This window comes from Rhinoderma darwinii, chromosome 3, assembly GCF_050947455.1.
Source record: "Rhinoderma darwinii isolate aRhiDar2 chromosome 3, aRhiDar2.hap1, whole genome shotgun sequence".
Lineage (NCBI taxonomy): Eukaryota > Metazoa > Chordata > Amphibia > Anura > Rhinodermatidae > Rhinoderma > Rhinoderma darwinii.
Genome location: NC_134689.1, coordinates 231428976 through 231453563, shown reverse-complemented (window position 1 = coordinate 231453563; position 24588 = coordinate 231428976). Strand labels below are relative to the sequence as shown.

At 41.7% G+C, this 24588-nt stretch overlaps 1 protein-coding gene across 1 annotated transcript in view; it reads left to right on the top strand.

Moving 5' to 3' along the window:
- The window catches only part of PLXNA4 (plexin A4), a 715975-nt gene that overhangs the window by 536039 nt on the left and 155348 nt on the right, over positions 1-24588 (top strand). Inside the window, exon 10 of the mRNA XM_075857507.1 lies at positions 16366-16566. Within this exon, the coding sequence (XP_075713622.1) occupies positions 16366-16566 (201 nt within the window). The remainder of the gene's footprint in view (positions 1-16365; positions 16567-24588) is intronic.

The following is a 24588-nucleotide window of genomic DNA, read 5'->3' as shown; positions in this document are numbered from 1 at the left end:
TTTAGCAAAATTTTTTTTCATTCCCACAAGGACTAAAGGAGAAAAAGCACCACAACATTTGTAGAGCAGTTTATCCTGAGTAAAACAGTACCCCACATGTGGTCATAAACGGCTGTTTGGACACACGGCAGGGCTCAGAAGGGAAAGAACACCATTTGGAGTTCAAATGTAACTGGAATGGTTTGCGGTGGCCATGTCGCATTTGCAAAGCCCCTGAGGGGTCAAAACAGTAGAACCCCCCCACAAGTGACCCCATTTTGGAAACTACACCCCTTGAGTAAATTATCTAGGGGTATAGTGAGCATTTTGACCCCACAGGCTTTTTGCAGAATTTATTGGAAGTAGGCCGTGAAAATGAAAATGTAAATTTTAACCAATAAAACGTAGGTTTAGCAAAATTTTTTTTCATTCCCACAAGGACTAAAGGAGAAAAAGCACCACAACATTTGTAGAGCAGTTTATCCTGAGTAAAACAGTACCCCACATGTGGTCATAAACGGCTGTTTGGACACACGGCAGGGCTCAGAAGGGAAAGAACACCATTTGGAGTTCAAATGTAACTGGAATGGTTTGCGGTGGCCATGTCGCATTTGCAAAGCCCCTGAGGGGTCAAAACAGTAGAACCCCCCCACAAGTGACCCCATTTTGGAAACTACACCCCTTGAGTAAATTATCTAGGGGTATAGTGAGCATTTTGACCCCACAGGCTTTTTGCAGAATTTATTGGAAGTAGGCCGTGAAAATGAAAATGTAAATTTTAACCAATAAAACGTAGGTTTAGCAAAATTTTTTTTCATTCCCACAAGGACTAAAGGAGAAAAAGCACCACAACATTTGTAGAGCAGTTTATCCTGAGTAAAACAGTACCCCACATGTGGTCATAAACGGCTGTTTGGACACACGGCAGGGCTCAGAAGGGAAAGAACACCATTTGGAGTTCAAATGTAACTGGAATGGTTTGCGGTGGCCATGTCGCATTTGCAAAGCCCCTGAGGGGTCAAAACAGTGGAAACCCCCCACAAGTGACCCCATTTTGGAAACTACACCCCTTGAGTAAATTATCTAGGGGTATAGTGAGCATTTAAAAAAATGTTTCAATTAAAATCCATGGATGTGTGATAAACTTTGAAGCACTCTTTTATGCACAGGCCAGGTTTGTCGGGACAGGTTTCACAATGATAAGTTGTGTCTCGTCTTCTCCCTCTGTTGTAACACACTTTACACCTTTTTTGGCTCCTTCCCTTTTTACCAGTGGGGGGGATTTCGCCAGGAAAGTGTTGCCCTGGTACAATACGTGGACCATCGCTTCTAGAAGTACTGGGGCTCTCCCCTTCCTGGTCCCCAAATACAAGGGCCTTGATAACCGCTTCTTGAAACTGAAGGAATGTCCCTGTCCGGCCTGCACATCGGTATAGCACGTAAGCGTTATACAATGCCATCTGTACCACGTGCACGGCCAGCTTTTTGTACCACGTCTTTGTTTTACGCATGGCACTGTACGGCTTCAGTACTTGATCAGAGAGATCAACACCTCCCATGTACTTATTGTAGCCGAGGATGCAGTCTGGCTTGGGGGTCATTGTGGTGCTACCTCGGACAGGGACAGGGGTGATGCCACTACCGTGTATTGTGGTCAACATAAGGACGTCCCTCTTGTCCTTATACTTGACCAGCAACAAATTATCGCTGTGTAGTGCCCTGCTTTCTCCTTTTCTTAGGGGTTGCCCAATCAGATTTTTAGAGAGGCCTCTCTGATTTTTGCGCACGGTGCCGCATGCTACAGTACTTCTGGTGGAGAGGCATTTAAATAGTGGGATGCTGGTATAGAAGTTATCCACGTAAAGGTGATAACCCTGGTCCAGCAGTGGGTGCATCAAGTCCCACACTATTTTTCCACTAACTCCCAGGACAGGGGGGCATTCTGGAGGTTCTATCCTGGTGTCCTTCCCTTCATAAACCCGAAACCTGTAGGTGTACCCTGAGCTGCTCTCGCACAGCTTGTACATTTTAATTCCATACCTCGCCCTCTTGCTTGGCAGGTATTGGCGGAATTTTAGTCTCCCCTTAAAATGTACAAGGGACTCGTCTATTGCTATGTTCTTTTCGGGGGTGTACACTTCCTGAAATTTGGTGCAGAAATAATCAATCATTGGCCTGATTTTGAATAGGCGGTCGTATGTGGGGTCATCACGGGGCGGGCACTGTGCATTATCATTATAATGCAAAAATTTCAGAATAATTTCAAATCGTGCCCGGGTCATTGCCATGTGGTATAATGGGGTGCTGTATAAAATGTCCGCACTCCAGTATTGCCTAATCTCTGGTTTTTTTACTAGGCCCATATGTAGGACAAGGCCCCAAAATTTCATCATCTCCGCTGCCTCTATGGGGGTCCACCTAGCAAATGATGACGTGGGGTTTTGGGCTAAAAATTGTTGGGCATATAAATTTGTTTGGGCCGCCATTACATTAACAAAATCCTCAGTGAAAAACAGATTGAAATAGTGAATTTCTGCGAGGCCTACAGTCTCAAATAGAATTCCAGAGCTCCCTGTGAAATCTGGAATGTGAGGCTCATAATTATCAGGGGGTGGGTTCCACAGGGTATCGCTCATTTGGGGGGTTGCCTCAGCTGATGTCCTGGGGCGTCTTTGCGGGGGTTCCTCATCACTGGATGAGGATGATGAGGTCAAGATGAATGGGGCAATTTCCTCTTCTCCCTCGCTGGCCGATTCAGTGTCAGAGGCCAGGATGGCGTATGCCTCCTCAGCGGAGTAGAGCCTTTGAGATGATTGGGCCATTTTTATTAGGGGGGTATGTAGTGCTTCAACACGTGTAATACTCTTTATAGAGGTGGTTTTGTATGTTGTGCTTTTACACGTGTAATATGAAATTTATAGGAAAAAAAAAAGAAAAAGAAGAGAAGAATAAGAAAAATTTAGGAGAAAGAAATTTATTGAACGTTCAATATAGAACTGTAAAAAAAACTGAGCTACAACTGTGTCGCTACGCTATCAGAAATTTAGTGAACAAATTTCAGTTAAAAAAAACTGAATGTATGTCACTAAATGGACGCTGACTATAAGATGTAAATTTATACTAAAACTGTCGCTACGCTATCAAAAATTTAGTGAACAAACTTCAGTTAAAAAAAACTGAATGTTCGTCACTAAACGGACGCTGACTATAACGCTATAAATTTATACTAACTGTCGCTACGCTATCAAAAATTTAGTGAACGAACTTCAGTTAAAAAAAAACTGAATGTCCGTCACTAAATGGACGCTGACTATAAGATGTAAATTTATACTAAAACTGTCGCTACGCTATCAAAAATTTAGTGAACAAACTTCAGTTAAAAAAACTGAATGTCCGTCACTAAACGGACGCTGACTATAACGCTATAAATTTATACTAACTGTCGCTACGCTATCAAAAATTTAGTGAACGAACTTCAGTAAAAAAAAACTGAATGTTCGTCACTAAACGGACACTGACTATAACGCTATAAATTTATACTAACTGTCGCTACGCTATCAAAAATTTAGTGAACGAACTTCAGTTAAAAAAAAACTGAATGTCCGTCACTAAACGGATGCTGACTATAAGATGTAAATTTATACTAACTGTCGCTACGCTATCAAAAATTTAGTGAACGAACTTCAGTTAAAAAAAACTGAATGTCCGTCACTAAACGGACGCTGACTATAACGCTATAAATTTATACTAACTGTCGCTACGCTATCAAAAATTTAGTGAACGAACTAAATGTCCGTCACTAAATGGACGCTAACTATAAGAAGTCAATTTATTCAAACTGTATAAAAAAATATATAGCTAGAACTTCTGCTATATATCTTTTTTTACAAAACGGACGTCAGTAAACGTCCGCTACTCTAATGCTAGTCTTTTTTTTTTACAGTTTTATAAAATGAAGAAAAAAAGGCCAAAAAAAAACCTGCGTAAACAAATTACCACTGAGGCTGATTATTAGACTCAGCACTCAGTAGCCGCAGGGCGCACGCAAAAAAAAGGTGCAGTAATAAAAAAGGCCAAAAAATAAAAAAAATTACCACGGATGCTGATCAGTGATGGCGGTCACTGATCAGCACTCAGTGGCCGCAGGGCGCACACAGGGAGGTGCAAAATACAAAAAAAAAGGAAGTCCTGTGCCAAAAATTGGCGGTCAGTGATGGCGGTCACTGATCCGCACTCGGCGGCCGCAGGACGTAAAAAGGGAAAGATGGGGAGGGTGGGATGGGGGGGGAGGGTACAGGGATAAGAAGTTTAGGAAAAAAAACAAGTGCTGCTGCTAAAAAAAAAAAAAATCAGCAGCAGCACAGTTGATGATGATGACGGTTCACTCTTCTGCAGGAAGCAGTCGGATGAAGACGTCACAGCAGGATCGCAGCACAGAAGGCCTCAGATTCGGTAAGTTGGCTTCACAGACGGTCACACCAGCTCTGCTCACCGTTCCTAACCGGAATGAGGTGGGCAGGGCTGGTGTAGGGTGTTTCAAACACCCGCCATGGCTGCGATTGGTCGGTCGGTGCTGACCGACCAACCATAGCGATCTGGGGGCTGGCATCACCGCCATTTTTTACATGGAACATGGTAGTCATTGGTGCTGTCCTAGACAGCACCAATCACCACCATATCACTGTGCCCTGTGGCACAGTGATTGGCAAAAGCCGCAAACAGCCGCAATTGGCCGGTCTGAATTGAACGGCCAATGGCGGCGATCGCCGATGCGGGGGGGAGGCGACACCCCCCTGGGCATCGTGTACAGATGTCCTGCTGTTATGAACAGCAGCCATCTTTACTTTAAAACTTTTATTTTTGATACGGTAACCCCTTCTGCATTTGACGTACATGTACGGCAAGATGCGGGAAGTCAATGCTTTCCATGACGTACATGTACGGCAAATGTCGGGAAGGGGTTAAACAGACAATTGTAAATGAGAATAAAACCACTAATTGTTGTCTTATTATTTTTCTAGCAGATCCGCCAAACATAAACCAATTTTCAAAGAGTATAAAAGTAGATCTGTGTGTATTACACCATATTGTAATTATCATAAGCTTTGAAGTGAAAGCGGAAGACATACCCCTAGCTCTCTAAGGGTAAATGGGGCAGGACCATGAATTTGTCAAGCGGTAAATCATCTAAAAGAGTTACCCATAAGATTTAATTAGAAGAACATTAGGTTAATCAGATAGGAACATAATGAAAATGTACATTTTTAATGAAGCTCGCCTCCTCAATTATCTACCGCAAACTTCTTAAAGACTTTCAGCCATTTTTCTATTCATGCCAATGTGGTTTGTTTGTAATCAAAGCATGCTAATGATTTTGATACAAGTGGAATTTTATCAGGACAGATTTCAATGTGGATAACAATACAGCCCAGCATTTATCTGGTAAGAATAGAAAGCTGTATTCAAAGTTGCAGCAAGGCTTTATTTTACCCTGGGCAAAGATTCCGTTCACTGCCCTAGCTCTGTATTTAAATAAATGACTAATGTAGAGTGGCTTGTTGATGCCACACTTGGCTTCATCACCCTAGGAGAAAAGCCCCATCAGACCACTAGCTATGTCCCTGGTTCTTTTACCAGTGCTCAGCTATTTTTGAGCAAATTCAACAATATTGAAGGGAACACGTCATGTTAAATATGCTATCCGATCTGCAGGCAGCATGTTTTAGAGTAGCAGGAGCTGAACAGATTGATATACAGGTTCGTGCAAATGGATTCAAAGTAACCTGTAATTTATTTATATAAGTTACTGCTAACTCTGGGCTTAGGAGTCCAGTGGGTGGTCCTACTCAGTGATTGGCAGTATTTTCTTTATGCACATTTATAGAGGGAAGGCTGTCAATTAGTGGCTGAGACCACCCACTGGACTCTTTAGCCCACAGTGAGCAGGGATTTATATGAATAAGTTACAAGGTATTCTGAACTTTTACCACAAAACTATATATCAGTCTGCTCAGCTTCTCTTGCTGTATAACATGCTTACTGAAGATCGAACAACATGTTTAAAGTAGCAGGTTCCCCTTAAACATATTTTTATGAAACTCATAGTGAAGTACTGTAGGTAGTTATCCATCAACTACAAAAAAAGTTTTAGGCAAATTCCTTAAGGCTAGCTTTATATTTATTTTTTCATGGCTGATGCTCTTTTTATGATTCAATTTTATAATAGTTACAAGCTCATATATCTTATCAAATAAGTACTATATCAATAAAATATAACTTCTAAAGCCATGTTTAATACTTTCTACTAGAGACCTGTTGTAAAATTATTATTACAAAAAAAAGTAAATATTGTAGATAGAGGTTATAGTCCATATTTATCTGATATTTTATCACTTAAAAATTGTATTTAAGATTTAAAAGCTTGACAATAAAGTCCATAACACATGTGGGAGAGTAATATCAAATTGCCTCACCATTGATCTCAATGATGATGTAAACGTTGCTAATGGTTTCTGTTAGTCACCGTTGTGACAGGGTTTCCGTTGTTCTTGACGGAACCAATAGCGTAGTTGGAGATCAATAGTGAGGGAAACGGCAGCTGAGGTTTCAGTTTGCCTTTCTGTTGAGGGGTTAACCCTGACGAAACCTCAGACGGAACCCCTCAACGGAAGGGCAACAGTGATGTGAACACACTGCCTTAAGGAGTGTGCATACTTTTTTTATCTGCTGTGACAGTAATATAAAAATGTTAAAGAATATGGTAGAAGAAAAAATGGGTTGAAGAGAAATAAAACCATATGGAGTAGGCATTTCCTCATATAAAATTGTATAATATGCTGTACATGGTATAAAAAGCTTGAAACATTTTGTTTAATGTTTTTGATAACTCAGTTAACATACATATTCATAGCATTCTCATCTCACCTAACATATTTATGACATTGTAAGCATCATAGTGATTGCATTAGCTGTATAACTTCAAAATATGGGGAAGTTTGGCATAGACCGAATAAAAACATAGAAACCAAGTAAGCAAATAATAAAAATTGAAGATATCCTGTGTTTACAGGAAATGAAGAGCTTAGCAGTCCCTACAGAAAAGGGGGTTTTACACTGGGCGATTATCATGCAGACGAGCGTTCATAGAACGCTAGTTGCCGATAATTGCCCTGTGTAAACAGGGCAGCGATCTGCAGATGAACGAAACGCTCGATCATCTGCTGATCGTATTATTTTAAAAAGGTAAAATATTATCGTTGTCGGCAGCACATCTCCCTGTGTAAACGGGGAGAAGCACTGCCAACGTGATAATAATGTATAGGGACGAGCGACCAAAGTAATGACCGCTCGTCCTCATCCATAGCCCCATATGACAGGAGCAAGCTAGCGCCGATCAACGATGTCTGCCTGATTGGCGCTCGCTGCATCGGCCGATTGTCGGCTGCTGTAAAAGGCTCTAGTGGTTATCCTTATATATAATACTAAAATGGGACACAGTATTATGCTGTGTCCACAATCCCTAATGAACCAGTGAACTATTGTCAGATCTTGGTTACTCAGTGGTACCATGTTCCTTTTGACACTGTGGCCAAGTGTGACCCAACTGGAGAGTTTCCAGGTCCTGGTTAACCAGTAGTTAAGTATCCACCTCTTTAGTCAGGAATCTAAAGGCAGTCAGTTATAACAGACTCGTCACATCTAGAATCCTGTCATAATTAGAAATTTCTGCAGTAAAGAGGACACATGTAGAATATTGTGTGCAATTTTGGGCACCAGCGCACAAGAAAGACATAGTAGAGCTTGAGAGGGTTCAACGACGGGCAACCAATGTAATAAATGAAGTGGATGGACTGCAGTGTCCAGAAAGATGATCCAAACTGGTGCTATTTAGTTTAGAAAAACGACGTCTGAGGGTGTGACCTAATAACTGTGTATAAATATATCAAAGGATAATAAAGAGATTTGTAGAGACCCAGGTTTTTAACTATAACACAGGGGCATCCACTACTATACATCTAGAGGAAAAAAAGTTTCTATACCAACATAGATTGGGATTCTTTACTGTTAGAGCAGTGACACTAAGGAATTATCTGCCAGAGTATGTTGTCATGGTTAATACACAGAGTTTAACTTCTTCCTGAAATTTGACGTACATGTACGTCATAGTCGGAAGGAAGGAAGTATGGAGCAGTATCGTTGTAAACATACTGACCAGCAGAATAAAGTTAACATGTTATTTTTACTGCGTGGCGAACACCGTAAAATCAAAACTAAAAAACATTGTAGGAATTGCTGTTTTTTCCCCCCATTTTAGCCCACTTTGTTTTCAATTTTTTTCAGTACATGATATGGGACATTAAATGGGCTATGTTGATGGAAAAATAAAAAATGTTATGGATCTTTAAAGGTGGGCATGAAAAATGAAAATGAAAAAACGAAAATTTGCTGTGGCAGGAAGGTGTTAAACGGGGCCTGGATGCCTTTCTTAAAAGTAGTAATATTATAAACTATGGTTACTATATTACTCTAAATGGGTTGTTGATCCTGGAATTTATTCTAATTGCTGTATTTAAAGTTGGGAAGAAATATTTTCCCTAAGATGAAGAAAATTGGCTTCTGCAATAGCTTTTTTTCTGCCTTCCTCTGGATCCGCACTGCAGAAGAATAGGCTGGACTTGCTTTTCTTTTTTTTCCGCCTTCTATACAATGTTACTATGAGTCAGTTGACAGGCATTCCATTTCGCCTAACCAGCCAGAGCACTCTGTTCCTGTCAATCAAATTTACATTTAGCCCTATATGTAACTGCCCTTCTCCCTTAACTATGCCCTTGTAATGTCCGTGGCTGCGGGCTGTTAGAACCAACCTCCCCTGATAGCCGCAGCCACGAGTCGGCAAGGAGATGCCAGCGCTTGCGTCCACTCACCTCAGCCGGATCCCGTAGAGTGCGCGCGCACGCTCGTGCCCACTCTTAAAGGGGTAGCGTGCGCACTAGAACTTGTGATGAACTTTGACCCGTGAGTACCCTGGACTATAAGAGGGGTCCAGCCCCCTGCTTCTATGCCTGAGTGTTGTTGTTTTCCTTAGTCTGTCTTGCGAAAGGTCTCCTAAGTGACTTCCAGCTTCCCAGTGTTCCCCGTACCTGTATCCTGTTTCCCGTGCTATCTGTACCATCCTGGTCTACTGCCGTGCTGAGCTGTTGTCGTGTTGTGCTTCATCTCCACACCTGTTCTGCTGCTCCACACCTGACGTCTACCTGCCGCCTGGTCCCAGCCGAGCCTGCCACGCTGCTGTCTACATTGCCCCAGGTACCCTTTTCTGGACTATAGACTTTGTACCATACCTGTTTGGCCAGCTGCCATCCCGCTACGTGGTACGACCCAGTGGGTCCACACCCCGCCTCGTGACAGTAGACTCAGGCCATGGACCCTCCTTTTCAATTTAAGGGCATGTCACCCTCCCAAGCCATGCAGGCGGACCTGCAGGATCTCCGAACAAGACAGAATCAACTTCTTGTGGAGGTGGACTCCATGGCGCTAACTGCTTCCATTTCTTCTATACAAGATCCCCTGACCGACCCTCCTGCTACTTCTCCTAACGGTTCCAGTTCAGATTCCCGGTTCCCGCTGCCATTACCTTCTCGGTTCCATGGAGACGCAAGTATGTCTAGGGGATTTCTGAACCAATGCTATATCCATTTTTCCCTGCACGCCCGAGCATTTCCATAGGATGGAATCAAGATCACCTTCATCGTGTCTCTACTTGCTTGCAAGGCCCTGGCATGGGCGAACCCAATCTGGGAACGACAGGGACCCGAGACTTGAGACTTCCAGGGGTTCATACGGTTGTTCCGTACTGTGTTTGAGGAGCCAGGACGTGTTTCATCGGCAGCCAAAGCTATCTTCGACCTTCGCCAAGAGGACACCTCCATGGGCAAATACACCATCCAGTTCTGGACCCTGGCAGGAGAGCTGTCCTGGAACAATGAGGCTTTGGTGGCATCCTTCTGGCATGGCCTGTCACCCGGGATCAAAGACGAACTTGCTGCCCGAGACCTACCACCTGCCTTGGATGACCTGATTCTGTTGGCTACTTGGGTAGATATAAGGCTCAGGGAGAGGTCTCATGAGATTCAATAGGAGAGACGGCTTCCTAGATTGGCACCCAACTTTCAACAACCCCTCTTGCCTTCATCTACTGCTACGCCCGAGGTGCCGATGCAGGTGGATCACCTAAAATTGTCTATACAAGAGAAACAGTGCAGGCGCACCTCTGGTCTCTGTCTGTATTGCGGCCTCGCTGGCTATGTCGTGCATCTGTGTCCACAGAAACCAAAAACCCCAACGCCTAGGTTTGGTTGGATAGACAACCCTGGGCGCTACTGCATTTAATCGTGAACTCTCTTCCAAACTGTTTATTGCCGTGATCATCATCTCTGGCAAGAGGCTCCATCCAGTTTCTGCCTACCTGGACTCTGGCTCTGCAGCTAATTTCATCCATCAAGACCTTGTGGATCTTCTCCAGTTGTCTACTGTCCACCTGGAAAGGTCATTGATCGTTGCCTCGGTAGATGGACTGCCTTTGCCTGACCCAGTTTTTCCCGTGACCAAGCCATTGAGACGTCAAGTGGGAGCTCTTCACACTGAGCTCATCTCCCTGTTTGTTCTGCCCAAGGCCGTTAACCCTGTGCTGCTGGGTGTGTCTTGGCTCCGTTTCCACTCCCCAGTCCTGGATTGGAACTCTGGAGAGGTTCTCTAGTGGGGTCGCAAGTTTCTCGACCGCTCTCTGGGTCTTATATTCATCAACCGCAGCCTTCTCTGCATCAGTCATTGGCAGGGTTGCCTCCGTGTTTCTCTCAGTTCGCTGATGTCTTCGACAAGAAGGAAGCAGAGACCTTGCCGCCTCATCGTGCTTATGATTGTCCGATTGACTTGGTTCCTGATTCATCCTCTCCTCGCGGTAGAGTATATCCTCTCTCCTTGCCAGATACTCAGTCTATGTCGACCTATATTAAGGAGAATCTGGAGAGGGGCTTCATTCGCTGGAGCTGGGTTCTTCTTTGTCAAGAAGAAGGATGGATCCCTCTATCCCTGCATTGACTACCGAGGCCTCAATCGGATCACGGTGAAGAACAGGTACCCTTTGCCTTTAATTTTGGAACTCTTCGATCGCATACGGGGAGCAAAACATTTTTCTAAGCTGGACTTACGGGGGGCCTACAACCTAATTCGCATTTAATACTCGTGATGGGCACTTTGAATACCTAGTGATGCCCTTCGGCCTGAGTAACGCCCCCGCGGTGTTCCAGGAGTTTGTGAATGACATTTTCCGTGACCTCCTCTGTGTTTGTGTAGTAGTCTACCTTGAGGACATTTTTATTTTTTCCCCAGATCCAGTAACTCAGAGTCATGTCCGCCAGGTGTTGATCGTTTAATGGAGAATCATCTTTACGCCAAGCTGGAGAAGTGCATGTTTGAAAAGAAATTTCTTCCCTTCCTGGGCTACATAATCTTCGATCAGGGCCTCAAAATGAACCCTGAGAAAGTAAAGGCTGTCCTGGAGTGGCTATGCCCCCAGGGCTTAAGGGCCATACAACGCTTCCTGGGATTCGCCAACTTCTACCGGCTGTTCATCCCCAACTTCTCGTCATTGACAGCCCCCATCTCTTCCCTCACAAAGAAGGGTATGAATGCCAAAGTGTGGACTCCGGAGGCTGAAGCCGCATTTGAGACCTTGAAAAAAGGCTTCATGTCAGCCTCTTTCTTCACCACCCTGATGTGTCTCTACAGTTTTCTTTAGAGGTGGACGCTTCCTCTGTTGGTGCTGGCGCACTGTTGTTCCAGAGAGGTTCTAAAGGCAAGACTGTGGCATGTGGCTACTATTCCAAACTGTTTTCTTCCCCAGAGCGCAACTACTCGATTGGGGATTGGGAGTTACTGGCCAGTAAGCTGTCCCTGCAGGAGTGGAGACACCTACTGGAAGGCACAGTCCACCCTATACTTCACAGATCTTCACAGATCACAAAAATCTGACCTATATACAGACGGCTCAACGGTTGAATCCTCGTCAAGCCAGGTGGTCATAATTCTTTGCTCGATTCCGGTTCGAACTCCACTACCAACCTGCCGACAAGAACGTGAGGGCCGATGCCTTGTCTAGGTCATTCGAAACAGAGGACACTGTGGAGTCTCCACAGAATATTATTGATCCTTCCTGCATGTTCTCTGTGAACCATCTGCAGGTTAGAGACATTCCTCTAGGAAGAACTTTTGTACGTCTGGCTGACAGAGGAAGAATCCTTCGCTGGGGTCACAGCTCCAAGCTGGCAGGTAACGCGGGAACTCATAAGACCCAAGACCTAATTGCCCGTCAGTTCTGGTGGCCCACGCTGCCCAAAGACGCCAGGGAATTAGTCTCCTCATGCACGGTATGCACAGCTAATAAAATTGCCCACTCCAGACCAGCTGGCCTGCTCCAACCACTGCCTGTGCCTGTGCCCCCTGGCAGAATGTTGCAATGGACTTTGTCACGGATCTTCCTCTCTCTGCGGGTTGCAGTGTGATCTGGATGGTGGTGGATCAATTCTCTAAAATGGCTCATTTTGTTCCCCTGACTGGCCTGCCTTCTGCTGCTCGACTGGCTGACCTCTTCATACAACACATCTTCCGTCTGCACAGCTTGCCCCTGCATATTGTTTCAGATCGAGGGGTCCAGTTCACTTCGAAGTTTTGGAGAGCACTCTGCGGTCTCCTTAGTGTAAAGTTGGACTTCTCTTATCATCCCCAGTCCAAAGGGCAAGTCAAGAGGATTAACCAAATTATGGAGAACTGTCTGCGGCACTTCGTTTCCAGACGACATGATGACTGGGTGCAGCTGCTCCCGTGGGCAGAATTCTCCTATAATAACCATACAAGTGAGTCCACCATATCCAGCCTGTTCTTCATAGTCTACGGCCAACATCCTCGAACACCTCTTCCTGTCTCTACTGTGTCCCAGGTGCCTACAGCTGACTCGACCTTCAGGGACTTTCTGCAAATATGGCAACAGACCCGATCTTCTATTCTGCTGGCGGTGGATCGCATGAAGAGAAAAGCAGATACTAGAAGACGGGATCCTCCTCAGTTTCTTCCAGGTACGAGAGTCTGGTTGTCCTCAAAGAATATCCGTCTGAGGGTGCCGTCCTGTAAATTTACTCCCAGGTTCCTCGGAGAATTCGAGATCCTGCAACAAATCAACCCTGTCGCCTACAAGCTTCGGCTAACTCCAACCCTCAGGATTCCCAACTCTTTCCATGTCTCCCTCCTGAAACCGGTGATTATGAACTGCTATTCCAAGACTCCCAGCCCTGCGGTTGCCTCCAGTGGCCCTTCGGACACCTTTGAGGTCAAGGAGATCTTGGACACCAAGAGAGTGCGAGGAAAAACTTTTTATTTGGTGGATTGGAGGGGGTTTGGTCCTGAAGAGAGGTCCTGGGAGCCAGAGGAGAATCTCAATGCCCCTACTCTTCTGAAACAGTTTCTCTCTCGCTCTGGTTGCAAGAAGAGGGTGCGTAAGAGTGGGGATACTGTAATGTCCGTGGCTGCGGGCCGTCAGCTCCAACCTCTCCCTGACAGCCGCAGCCACGAGTCGGCAAGCGCTGGCCCCAGCTTCCTCCTCAGGAGACGCCAAGCCTTGCGTCCACTCACCTCAGCTGGATCCCGTAGGGTGCGCGCGTTCATGCCCGCTCTTAAAGGGGCAGCGTGCGCACCGGAACTTGTGATGAACTTTGACCCGTGAGTACCCTGGACGATAAGAGGGGTCCATCCCCCAGCTTCTATGCCTGAGTGTTGTTGTTTCCCTTAGTCTGTCTTGCGAAAGGCCTCCTAAGTGTCTTCCAGCTTCCCAGTGTTCCCCGTACCTGTATCCTGTTTCCTGTGCTATCTGTACCATCCTGGTCTACTGCCGTGCTGAGCTGTTGTCATGTTGTGCTTTTTCTCCACGCCTGTCCTGCTGCTCCACGCCTGATGTCTGCCTGCCGCCTGGTCCCAGCCGAGCCTGCCTTGCTGTCTACATTGCCTCAGGTACCCTTTTCTGGACTATAGACTTTGTACCATACCTGTTTGGCCAGCTGCAATTCGCTATGTGGTACGACCCAGTGGGTCCACACCCCACCTCGTGACAGCCCTGTAACTGCCCCCATTTTCAATCCCTAATCCTGTAGCACCAACTTGCTTTGGAAAAACAGTTATATAGCTTTAAAACCTGCTGTAAAGTTATTAAACATCACCACTACATTAGACTGTCATTAACTCATGAATATTATTACTTTTTGTAAAAGTAAGCCTACAATTTATGAGTATCTGCTTTAAGTATTACCTACCAAAAAAGTTTATTTATAATACAAATACCCATTGTTACCCACTTATTTCATGAAATTCCCTTTTAGAAAATGGTTTTCTTTGCAGTTATAATTTTTTTTTCTTTTTAAGGTTGAAAAAGAAGTAACCTTTTTTGCTTAAGTTTAAAGAATTGGCTCAAAGGATCCATCAATAAAGGAGAGCAAAGCCTTGTAGGAAAAAAAGCTTTTACTCAAGGAATATTGAGCTCTAATCATGACTGAGAGCTTGGCCATCACCTGACTTCCTGCCAGCTTTCTATTTCTTTCCCTTAAATTGCTCTCCGAGGATACAAGACCAGTTTGGTTCAATATCACAGACTTCTGTTAGAACATATCAACAAAGAGCTACATTTCAAACAAATTAAATAATGTTTAGAAGCAGCCAGATCAGAATGTGCACTCACAAGCTGTGAGGTTGAGAATTACATTTAAATTGGAAAGTTATGTGGGTACAAGGTAAGAATGTACAGCTAATGTGCAGATTCATTAGACTGCACAGCTTTCCAATATAATGTCCCTTGACATTCAGATAAACTTGGTTCACCGGTCGGTTTCTGGTTTCTTTCGTGACATGAATACTAATGTTTATCCTGAGTTCCTTATTAGGTGTTTGTTGAACCAGCAAGTCAATGAAACCAAAGAAATTCTAGTTTTATACAGTACACTTTCAGATGTTAAGCTATTTTTTTGGTGTAAAGCAACCTCTGGTCATAGTCAGCAGATCCTGCCAACAAACTAAAGGCTTAGAGGTTGTCTACTGACAGTGAATACTCATGTCTCAAGGGCTGAATTTTTACCTGGTCTAAAAAGACACAAGAAGTGTCTTATGTCTCTCATTTTCTATATAATGTATGTTTGACCAAGTCATATATACACATCAATAAGGAGCCTAGCGCTATGGCCATATTCTTTGAAGGTATATATATAATTCTAACTCAACAAAAATAGTTCTCAAAATATATTTATGTCCCTTTGCTAATGTAGTAGCATATTCCCGCAACATGTACAGAAATTGGCGTCATGTACATCAGTCGCTCTCCCCAATAGGGTCCTCTAGCTCGGATACACAGACTTGGGCTAAAATCATAGGAATCCAAAAAACCGATACCTACGCAAATAAGGGGAGAATATACAAACTCCATACAGATATTTGCTCTAGTCTGTATTACTTTCTCAGCTTCTAGATTGTATTGATGCATTTTTTTCTATGCAATTGTCCCTATAGTGAGTACAATTGTACTGTATCTTACAATTAAGCCTTTTGACATATTTTTTCACCACAAACATTCCTCTTTATAAAATCAACTTAAGCCTGTAATAAGTTCAAGATATTCCACTTACTTTGCTATTACTGGACTGTAATGGTAGCTTATGTTAAATACATTTTCCTATGGTATAATGTTTCATTTAGAATGTTTAATTGCATCTTCCAAAGGTAAAAGAGGATTGAATGGTCCGGCTACATGTGTGAAAATGTTATAATTGTTGCACTGAGAGTTCCAATTATGTTCTCGATTTGCTGGTTATAATTGTTTTCCATGAGGGATGAACCTGTAATCATAGTGTTGCAAACACCTCTATTGAAGACAGCAGCATAGTTATTGTGGTTTCAGAATAGATGTGACACATATTTGCTATGAAGAATTGCAGAATAGAACTTTAAGTTACATGGAAAACAAGATGTAGTGGAAGATGGTCAATGTGTTTTTTGTTGGAAATGTCAACTTAAGAAGAATAATGGATATCATACAAGTATGGTCATTTCCTTCTACTGCCATAAGTAATGGAATGCTCTGGCTACTTTTTTAATTACAGTCTACAGAATTAGTATGATAGTTGTAGAAAGGCAACTCAAGATGTTAAAAAGCGGCTACATTCCATCTATGCAAAATAATAACTGTGAAATATTTCTACATGTATACATACAATCTCAGGGGATCGGTACTGTATGTTGTGGTATTGTTAAGTACATTAAGAAAATTTACGATGTGATTATTTTCTTCTCTTCCAGGAGTGTCCTCAGCTTCTTCATACTGAAAGGATCCTGATTCCAGTTGATATTGTTAAACCTATCACCTTAAAAGCAAAGAACTTACCGCAGCCCCAATCAGGTCAGAAAGGCTATGAGTGCATCCTGAACATCCAGGGAAATGAGCAGAGGGTTCCAGCACTAAGGTTCAACAGTTCAAGTGTTCAGTGCCAAAATACCTCTGTAAGTATTTCATTTTCTGCAATATCTTGGACAGAGTGGGTTCGTCTGCATTTTTAATTCATTATGTTCTCCCCATAATAAGACTGTGTGTTCCAGTACTCTGGTAGATCCATGTTATAGTTGATAGTTCTCTTTTAAATATATTCAAATTGTTACTACTGTCTATTTAATCATAGTCCTACTTTGAAATTCTAGAATAATTCCATACTAATATCATACGTTAATATTTCTTAAAGAAGAAATGTACCTTATCTTTTTGTTATCTAACAACTAGGTGTTACCATTAGGCTAGGGTTAGATGGCTACTTTGGCCGTGACACAGAAATTCAAGCAAATATGGCCACCTTTCGACCCGCAAGTTGCTGGGACCATGGCACTATGGTCGTAAGAAATCCAAACTTAAAAAAAAGATGCACCAGAATTATTATTTCATGGGGATACAAGTATTTGTAAAAAGAAACATACATGTCAAGAGAGCTAACAAGTCCTCTGTAAGTAGTGGGTGCAACTACACATACTTATTAGCTCTTAAATTGCTGGTAGAGGGAAAGGGGGTAGAATTATGCAAACATATTCTAATATATTGTATATTCAGCAGTTTACTTTCTTTTTACATCCTTGGCCAATCAGCAACGCTAACAGGGATCATGCAACAAAATAAAAGATTTCCCATAATACTGATGGCTGGCTGGAGTGGTCACTAAGGAGAATGATATCTTATCATAGTAACATCGTTTTTTAAGGCTGAAAAAATACATAAGTTCATCCATTCAGCCTATTACCCTGCAATGTTGATCCAAAGGAAGGCACTTAACTCCATAATGCAGAAGCCAATTTTCCTCATCTTAGGGAAAAAATGTATTCCCGCTTTCAATATAGCAGAATAAATCCCTGGATCACGACCCATCTACATTAATCTAGCAACCATAACTTGTAAGATTATTACACTTAAGAAAAAAATACATCCAGGCCCCTTTTGAACTCTTGCAGTGAATTCACCATGACAACATCCTCTGGCAGAGAGATCCAAAGTTTTACTGCACTTACAGTAAAGAATCCCCTTCTATGCTGGTGTAGAAACCATCTTTCCTCTAGACTTAGAGGAAGCCCCCTTGTTATAGTTACAGTTCTGGGTATAAATAGATCATGAAATAACCCTAATTTTAATAATTTTTCTGGTTACTGTAGTCCAGCCATTCCATATATTACTTTACTTGTCCGCCTTTGAAACTGCTCCAAGCTCGACTATGTCTTTTGTGTGCACTGGTGGCCAAATCTGTTCACAATATTCCATGTATAGTCTGACTAGTCATTTATGAAGTGGTAGAACTAGGTTCTCATCATGTGCATCTACGCTCCTTTTGATGCATCCCATGATCTTTTTTTTTGCCTTGGCAGCAGCTGCCTCCTTACAGATGTACTTATATAAAGGGTCTCCCTGGTGACAGATTCTATTTGATAATTTCTCTTATCAGAGCTTGGAGGTATGAATGAGTCTATTGTCCTCGCATATTCATACTGTTTTGTATTTTCTTAATACTGTTATTAACATTGCTTTATTGCTATTAGATTGTTTCAGCTTTCTTTAATAGTTGCTAAAATTTCAAATTGACTTCAATTATTTGAACAATTATTTGAAAATATTTAGCATATTTTTTTAAATATATTGTCTGTATGAAAAACCAATTGTAGAACTTTATGAGCTGATACAAATGAGAATTAAAAAAAAAAACACCACTGTTGCATTACAGGTTAATGGAATGTGAACATCTTGTGGAAATTCATAGGGGTTTATGGCTTGAAAAATTAAGTACAAATTACCGTTTTCATAGCGCAGCCTTTGGGCAGAATAGAATTGCGAGACAAGGCAGATGATCATCTTCTTCTGGAAATACTGTAGGGAAAAGCTTACTGATGCTTTATAGACTACATGATTAGTTTTGTAAAGTTTATTGGAGTCTTAATCAGTTGCTTTATTATGGAGGATCTCCTTGAACATCAGAATTGCTTAACACTTTAAATTAATACACATATATTCTAGTCAAACATTTCTTAAATCATACTTTGAAAACACAGGTTTATTTAGTGTTATTTGAGGGATTATCATCTGAAATACTTATGTGACATAGTTATCTGAAGATTGAGCTGGTGCCAACCCATCCATTAATGGAACAGTAGCAATGTATGTATAGTTATCCTCCACTGAAGTGAATGGGAGGTACAGAAACCTCCTGTGAACCCTCAAATGTTTCCAAAAGTTCTATGCACTTCAATGAACGACAGCTCTTATGATATATCAGATTGGTCACACAAGTTGTTTTGGAGAATTCTCTTGAAGGTGTATTTTAATGCTACAAAGTGATGGCATATTGGTAGGATATGTCATCACTTCATAATGGGTGTGGGTCTGACCGAAGCTTATTCTCTACAGAGTGATTCTCCCATCCACACAATGTGCAGGGAACTGCAACAGGGCTCTGTTCGCAACAGTGACCCCTCTGCAGGGAAAACTAGTATTATTTATTGCCATAGCAAAACAGTGTGGTTTGGCTACAATTTAGCAAACACCACAGAGTTTTGCCACATTTGCCGGTAATTGCAGCAATAAACCATAATTTGACTGCATCTAGTGAATAGGCCCTAGAGAAGAGCTTGAGTGCCTAACTAGCACTGTGGCTCCTTTACTCTATGGATCGTGGTGTTCTTGACAGTCTGATCCCACCAATCGGTGAGTGTTGGCATATGTTATTAATATGCCATCACTTCTAATCTCCTTTAAGTTTATTTTCACATGCTGCAGTCGTTGAATGACCGAGGAACTGTATAAATCCTAGGGGAAAGCCATGGACTTAAAAAGCTTGAAATAACTATGGATGAGTATCTATAACACTTCAAGGCATTATTGCTGATACTCATCCATACTGTAGTTGTTCACTGATAGAAGGCGTTAAACAGCCATGGTAGTTGGAATTTATCTTTCCACAGACCCTAAATAACCTATAAATTTGCATTGTTATAGAGTTCCTTACCCCCTCCTCATCCTACATTCCCCATGTCAAGCCCGCATACATCATTATACTGGATTATGTATAATTGAGTGTTTACTTTCACCAGATATGTTTGTTCATAAAGTAAGTCTACCTCCAATACTTATATTTGATGGTATGTATCATATAGTGTTATATTTTATGTCTCTACCATAAAATATAAGTATTGGAGGTAGACTTACTTTATGAACAAACATATCTGGTGAGAGTAAAAACACTCAATTATACATAATCCAGCATATAGATCTTCTTAGACCCCTTCCTTCAGAATAGTAAAGGGGCAAATTTAGGCAAATCCATACTTCAGAGAGTGAAAGACATATTTCAGTATAAGATTAGTTAAATCAGATTTTTTTTAATATATTTTAAAAAAATCTCTAAATCCTACCAATCATCAGATGTCTTGGTGACCTTTATTTAATTTTCTGTTCTGATTTCAAATGTCAGCTGAAGGCTATATTTTCCTGTGTGTAATCATGTCTTCTTTGTGGTACATATAGTAAATGCAGAGTAATTGAATAAGAACTAAATATATAATTAGACATGACTAAGGAATTGTGGATTGATAACAGTGCCGTACCTGATATGAGACTCATTCCTATTGTAGTTTTCTTTCTTAAGTAGTCCTTGGAAATCAGATTTAGGCAAGTCTTGTGTCATTTTTGTTGTATATTGAAATGTATTTACTTCATACTACTATCTGTACTTGACCTAGACAAAAAACTCGGAATGTATGCTTAGTAGCAGAACTACATTGATATGTGAACATTTCAGTAATTTAGTAATTTAGTAACTTAGTAATGAATCCAGAAACTTTAGGAGTGTCTCTGAGAATTCTGTAAGTAACGGGTGCATTAGTGCAAATCAAACTAAGCCAGGTTACGTAGTGTAAGTTTCTTCATCATTCTGCAACCTTTCATAAGTGGCCCTATTCCAAGGCTGGGAGCCTTAATCACCACGGGAGTCCCACAATAACCTGGCTGTGCCAATATGACTGAGGACTCTGCAGTCCCACCAACAAAATGCCGCCATAGATAACTGAGAGGCAACCTTCTACCACATGGCTTAACTCGTATGTCCAAAGACATACTGTATAAGGCTTCAAAAGGTGTTTCCGGTATAGCTCGATTGCTATGCTGCATCTCCGCAAGTCTTTGTGGCTGCTACATTACTACCTGTCGTGGACCAGATCGCCACTCAGAGGTGAAGACTAGTTTCAGGTCCCATCTTCTGCTTCCCTAGGCGTGGCAATCAATTGTTTTGCATAACACTCAATCCTGTATACAATACACAGTTAGAAATTGTTGCCTGGTTTATTTGATTTGTTACAGCCCTTTACATGGGCCAATGATCAGGCAAACAAGCATTCATATGAATGATCATTCACAATCATTGCCCTGTGTAAACAGGTCAATGATCAGTCTATAATTGAGCAAACGTTCATTCATCGGCTGATCTGCTCGTTTACGTAGCCAATAAAATGGGCGCTAGTTGGCAGTTCATCTCCCTGTGTAATCAGGGAGATGTGCTGCCGACATAATGGAAATGTATAGAGACGATTGATTGTAATACATACATAATCGTCCCCATACATAATTGATTATTGCTCCTTTTGAAATTAGCAAACGACCGCGGATCAACAAGCTGTCACAGTGATCGACGCACGTTTTCACGGTCCATGTCGGCCTGTTTAAAAGGACCCTAAGGCTAACTTTATAAGCTCAGTTCCAGGAAAGGTAATACATGTGAATGCCCAGCAGGGCTCCTACACACAACCCTGCACTCTCTTCCAGTACACTCAGTAGAAGGCATATAATCATTGTATGCCATTTATCAAGTATTTTGACCCCTGTTCGAAACTGTAACGTAAGGTAATGTTATAAGATTATTTAAACTAAAATTCCCTTTATGTTCATGTAAAAATACATGCTTGTTCATTTTAAATTCAACAACCTTATTGTTCATAATTATACTGTTTAACTTAAAATAGGCATTTCCCTAATTTTACAGTATATCATTTTGAGTACCAAGGCTTCCATATAAGAAGAGTAGATGCTGTTCACATCTGCCTTGTAGTTACCCAGTCAGTTCATTCACCATCCCAGCAGTTTACAAGACATAATTTACAATATCACACGTGGATAAGGAGATTGCCAAGCTGCAATTCTATCTCTATTTACAGTAATTCAGGACAAGGAGGGTTGACTGTAGAATTCCCAGGATTTCCAGCCTTAAAGCTGTGATTTCCTATGACAGTGGAGCCCTACACAGGTGGATTATTGATTCCGTTTTTATTTATCTGTAGATGGGGGTAGCGTTCTAAGTTATAGTAGAGGAAGGGAGAATATCCACCATTTTTATTTATAGATGTGTGCATCCTCCTTTATATTTAGTAGCATTTTAAAGTTATATTCCTAACCTGCTCCCACCTAAATTTGACTTATGATCAGTGATACCCATTTTGTGTGGGAAAATGTCATGAGTTCTGATAAAATAAATTCACTTTTTGTCTGACATGTGGTGCTTTCATAGTCAAAAATATCAACCAATATCATGGATGGTCAATGCCATTTTCATGACTGTCCATAACTGTCTTCAGGTTATCACATCACCTCAAGATCATCTGGTTATGCAATATAAGATATGTATATATATATATATATATATATATATATATATATATATATATATATATATATATATTATACATAGTGCAGAGATAATAGAGGGTGAAGACTAATATGCAGTAAGGAGTCAGGTTGGCATGTCCTGGAGCAATGCATAGTAAGTGTATTAGTTCGGATCTATCGTTCCACAGGAGGGATATTTAAAGAGCAAAGAGGGACAGCGGGATTTGGGTAAAATGTCAACCCTATCCCTCCAAAATTGGACGTCGTGTTAAACCATGGCAATAAGGCAGGACTTAGAATGACAAATGTAACATAAAAGAAAAAGTACAGTAGAGACAGGTATTTCCTGTGGTATATCAATATATAACATAAGCCGAAAGGGCTATGAGTAAATGAAACATAATACCTATTACGCAGTATATGGCACAGTTTTACACTTGTACTTTAGTAGGAAGAAATTACCCTCAGGATTAATAATCTGGCCCTTAATCTTCTGCTAGTACTTATATAGGTCCTTAGGTAGATTCAGATTTTGGATGGTACCCAAGTCAGACCTGTGTGTTATTCTCTCTGTACTTCGTTCCCTCCTGGAGGTTCTGCCTGAACATCTTGAACAGCTGTACCTCCTGAAAAGTGCCTTTTGTTACATGAATAATTTGCTAATGTAAAGAGGCAGCTGGCGGCAGATTCCCCGTGTAAGCCTCAGTGAGCATTAAAGACAAGAAATCAGACTGTGAGCAGGTTACGTATGGCTCCCTTCGAACCGACAAAACTACACAGTCAATGCTCACGTTCTTTCATCTCTCTTCATACAAAGATTACACTGGATTGTGATAAGAAAATAGATTCTTTTAGAAGTCTCCATTATGTAGCCCGGCCTAAATATTTTTATCCACACTATGTGTATTTAATCAATTTATATAATTATTGTTCTTGCAGATTAAACAATTAAAGGGGCTGTAAATGTTTCTGTTGACACATTATCTATCTATCTATCTATCTATCTATCTATCTATCTATCTATCTATCTATCTATCTATCTATCTATCTATCTATCTATCTATCTATCTATCTATCTATCTTGCTATCAATCTATCTATCATCTACAGTGTCACGATCTGTGGGTATGTGGACCCACTGGGCCATACCGCCATAGCGGGATAGCAGCTGGCCAAACAGTGTACCAAGTCAATGTCTATATAGTCCAAGCACAAGGGTACCTGTAGCAGTCCAGACAGCAGTAACGGCTAGGCTCAGATGGCACCTTGGCAGTAGACACCAGGCATGGTGTAACACAGCAGGTGTGACCGATGGCACAACACGACTCCAACTTTCTAAGGCACAGGAACAACGATAGCATGGGATACAGGATACAGGTAGCAGGTACGGGAACATTGGGAACAGGATAACACTAAGGGACCATTTGCAAGACTAACACGGGTAACCACAACAACGCTCAGGCAATGAGTGAAAGGGCAGAGCTCTATTTATAGTCCAGGGTGATCATGGGACACAGCAGAACGGAGCGGAAGTGAGCGCTGGCGTCTCCTGGGGAGGAGATGCGGGCCAGCGCTCACAGATCCATGGCTGTGGCCGTCAGGGGGGTGAGTAATCCCGACGGTCCGCGGCCGTGGACGCTACATACAGTATGTAATTATCTATCTATCATCTATCTATCTATTCTATCAATCATCTATCTATCTATCAATCTATCTATCTATCTATCTATCTATCTATCTATCTATCTATCTATCTATCTATCTATCTATCTATACAAAAAATGTCAGCCGCACAGCCAAAATAGTGATAGTGGGGGGTCCAAGTCCTCCAGGGACACGACCAAGTTCACCCAAACCGATAAATCAAAAAAATCAGGCAGCACTCCAGCGATATAGCAAAAAGAGTGCTTTATTGATCCATCAATCAAGTGCAACGTTTCAGCTTTACAATAGAGCCTTTCTCAAGCTTTAGACTGTTCTTCCTTTCAGTCATTACTCTAGGTCTAATGCAATTTTCATAAACTAGAAAGGCCCAGAATGAACAATGCTAAAATCATAAATAAAATGGAAATAAATGTACATATTAACCATTCTCAAATACAATTTTTGTTTGTCTTAAATATGGTTAACCTAAAGTCTTTACAAGTCTCTTTGCCCCTTCTCTGCCATCAATTGAGTGATAAGTCTGGCCTGAGCTGAAGACCTAGTTACTACAAAAGTGACATCTGACAACCCCAAAAATGTAAAGACATTGAAGATTGTCAGACATTACAGCATGGAGCTGGATTGGCACTGTGCTGCCAGCAAAAATTAGGAAAAGTAGCTTGGGGTCATTTACACCATGCC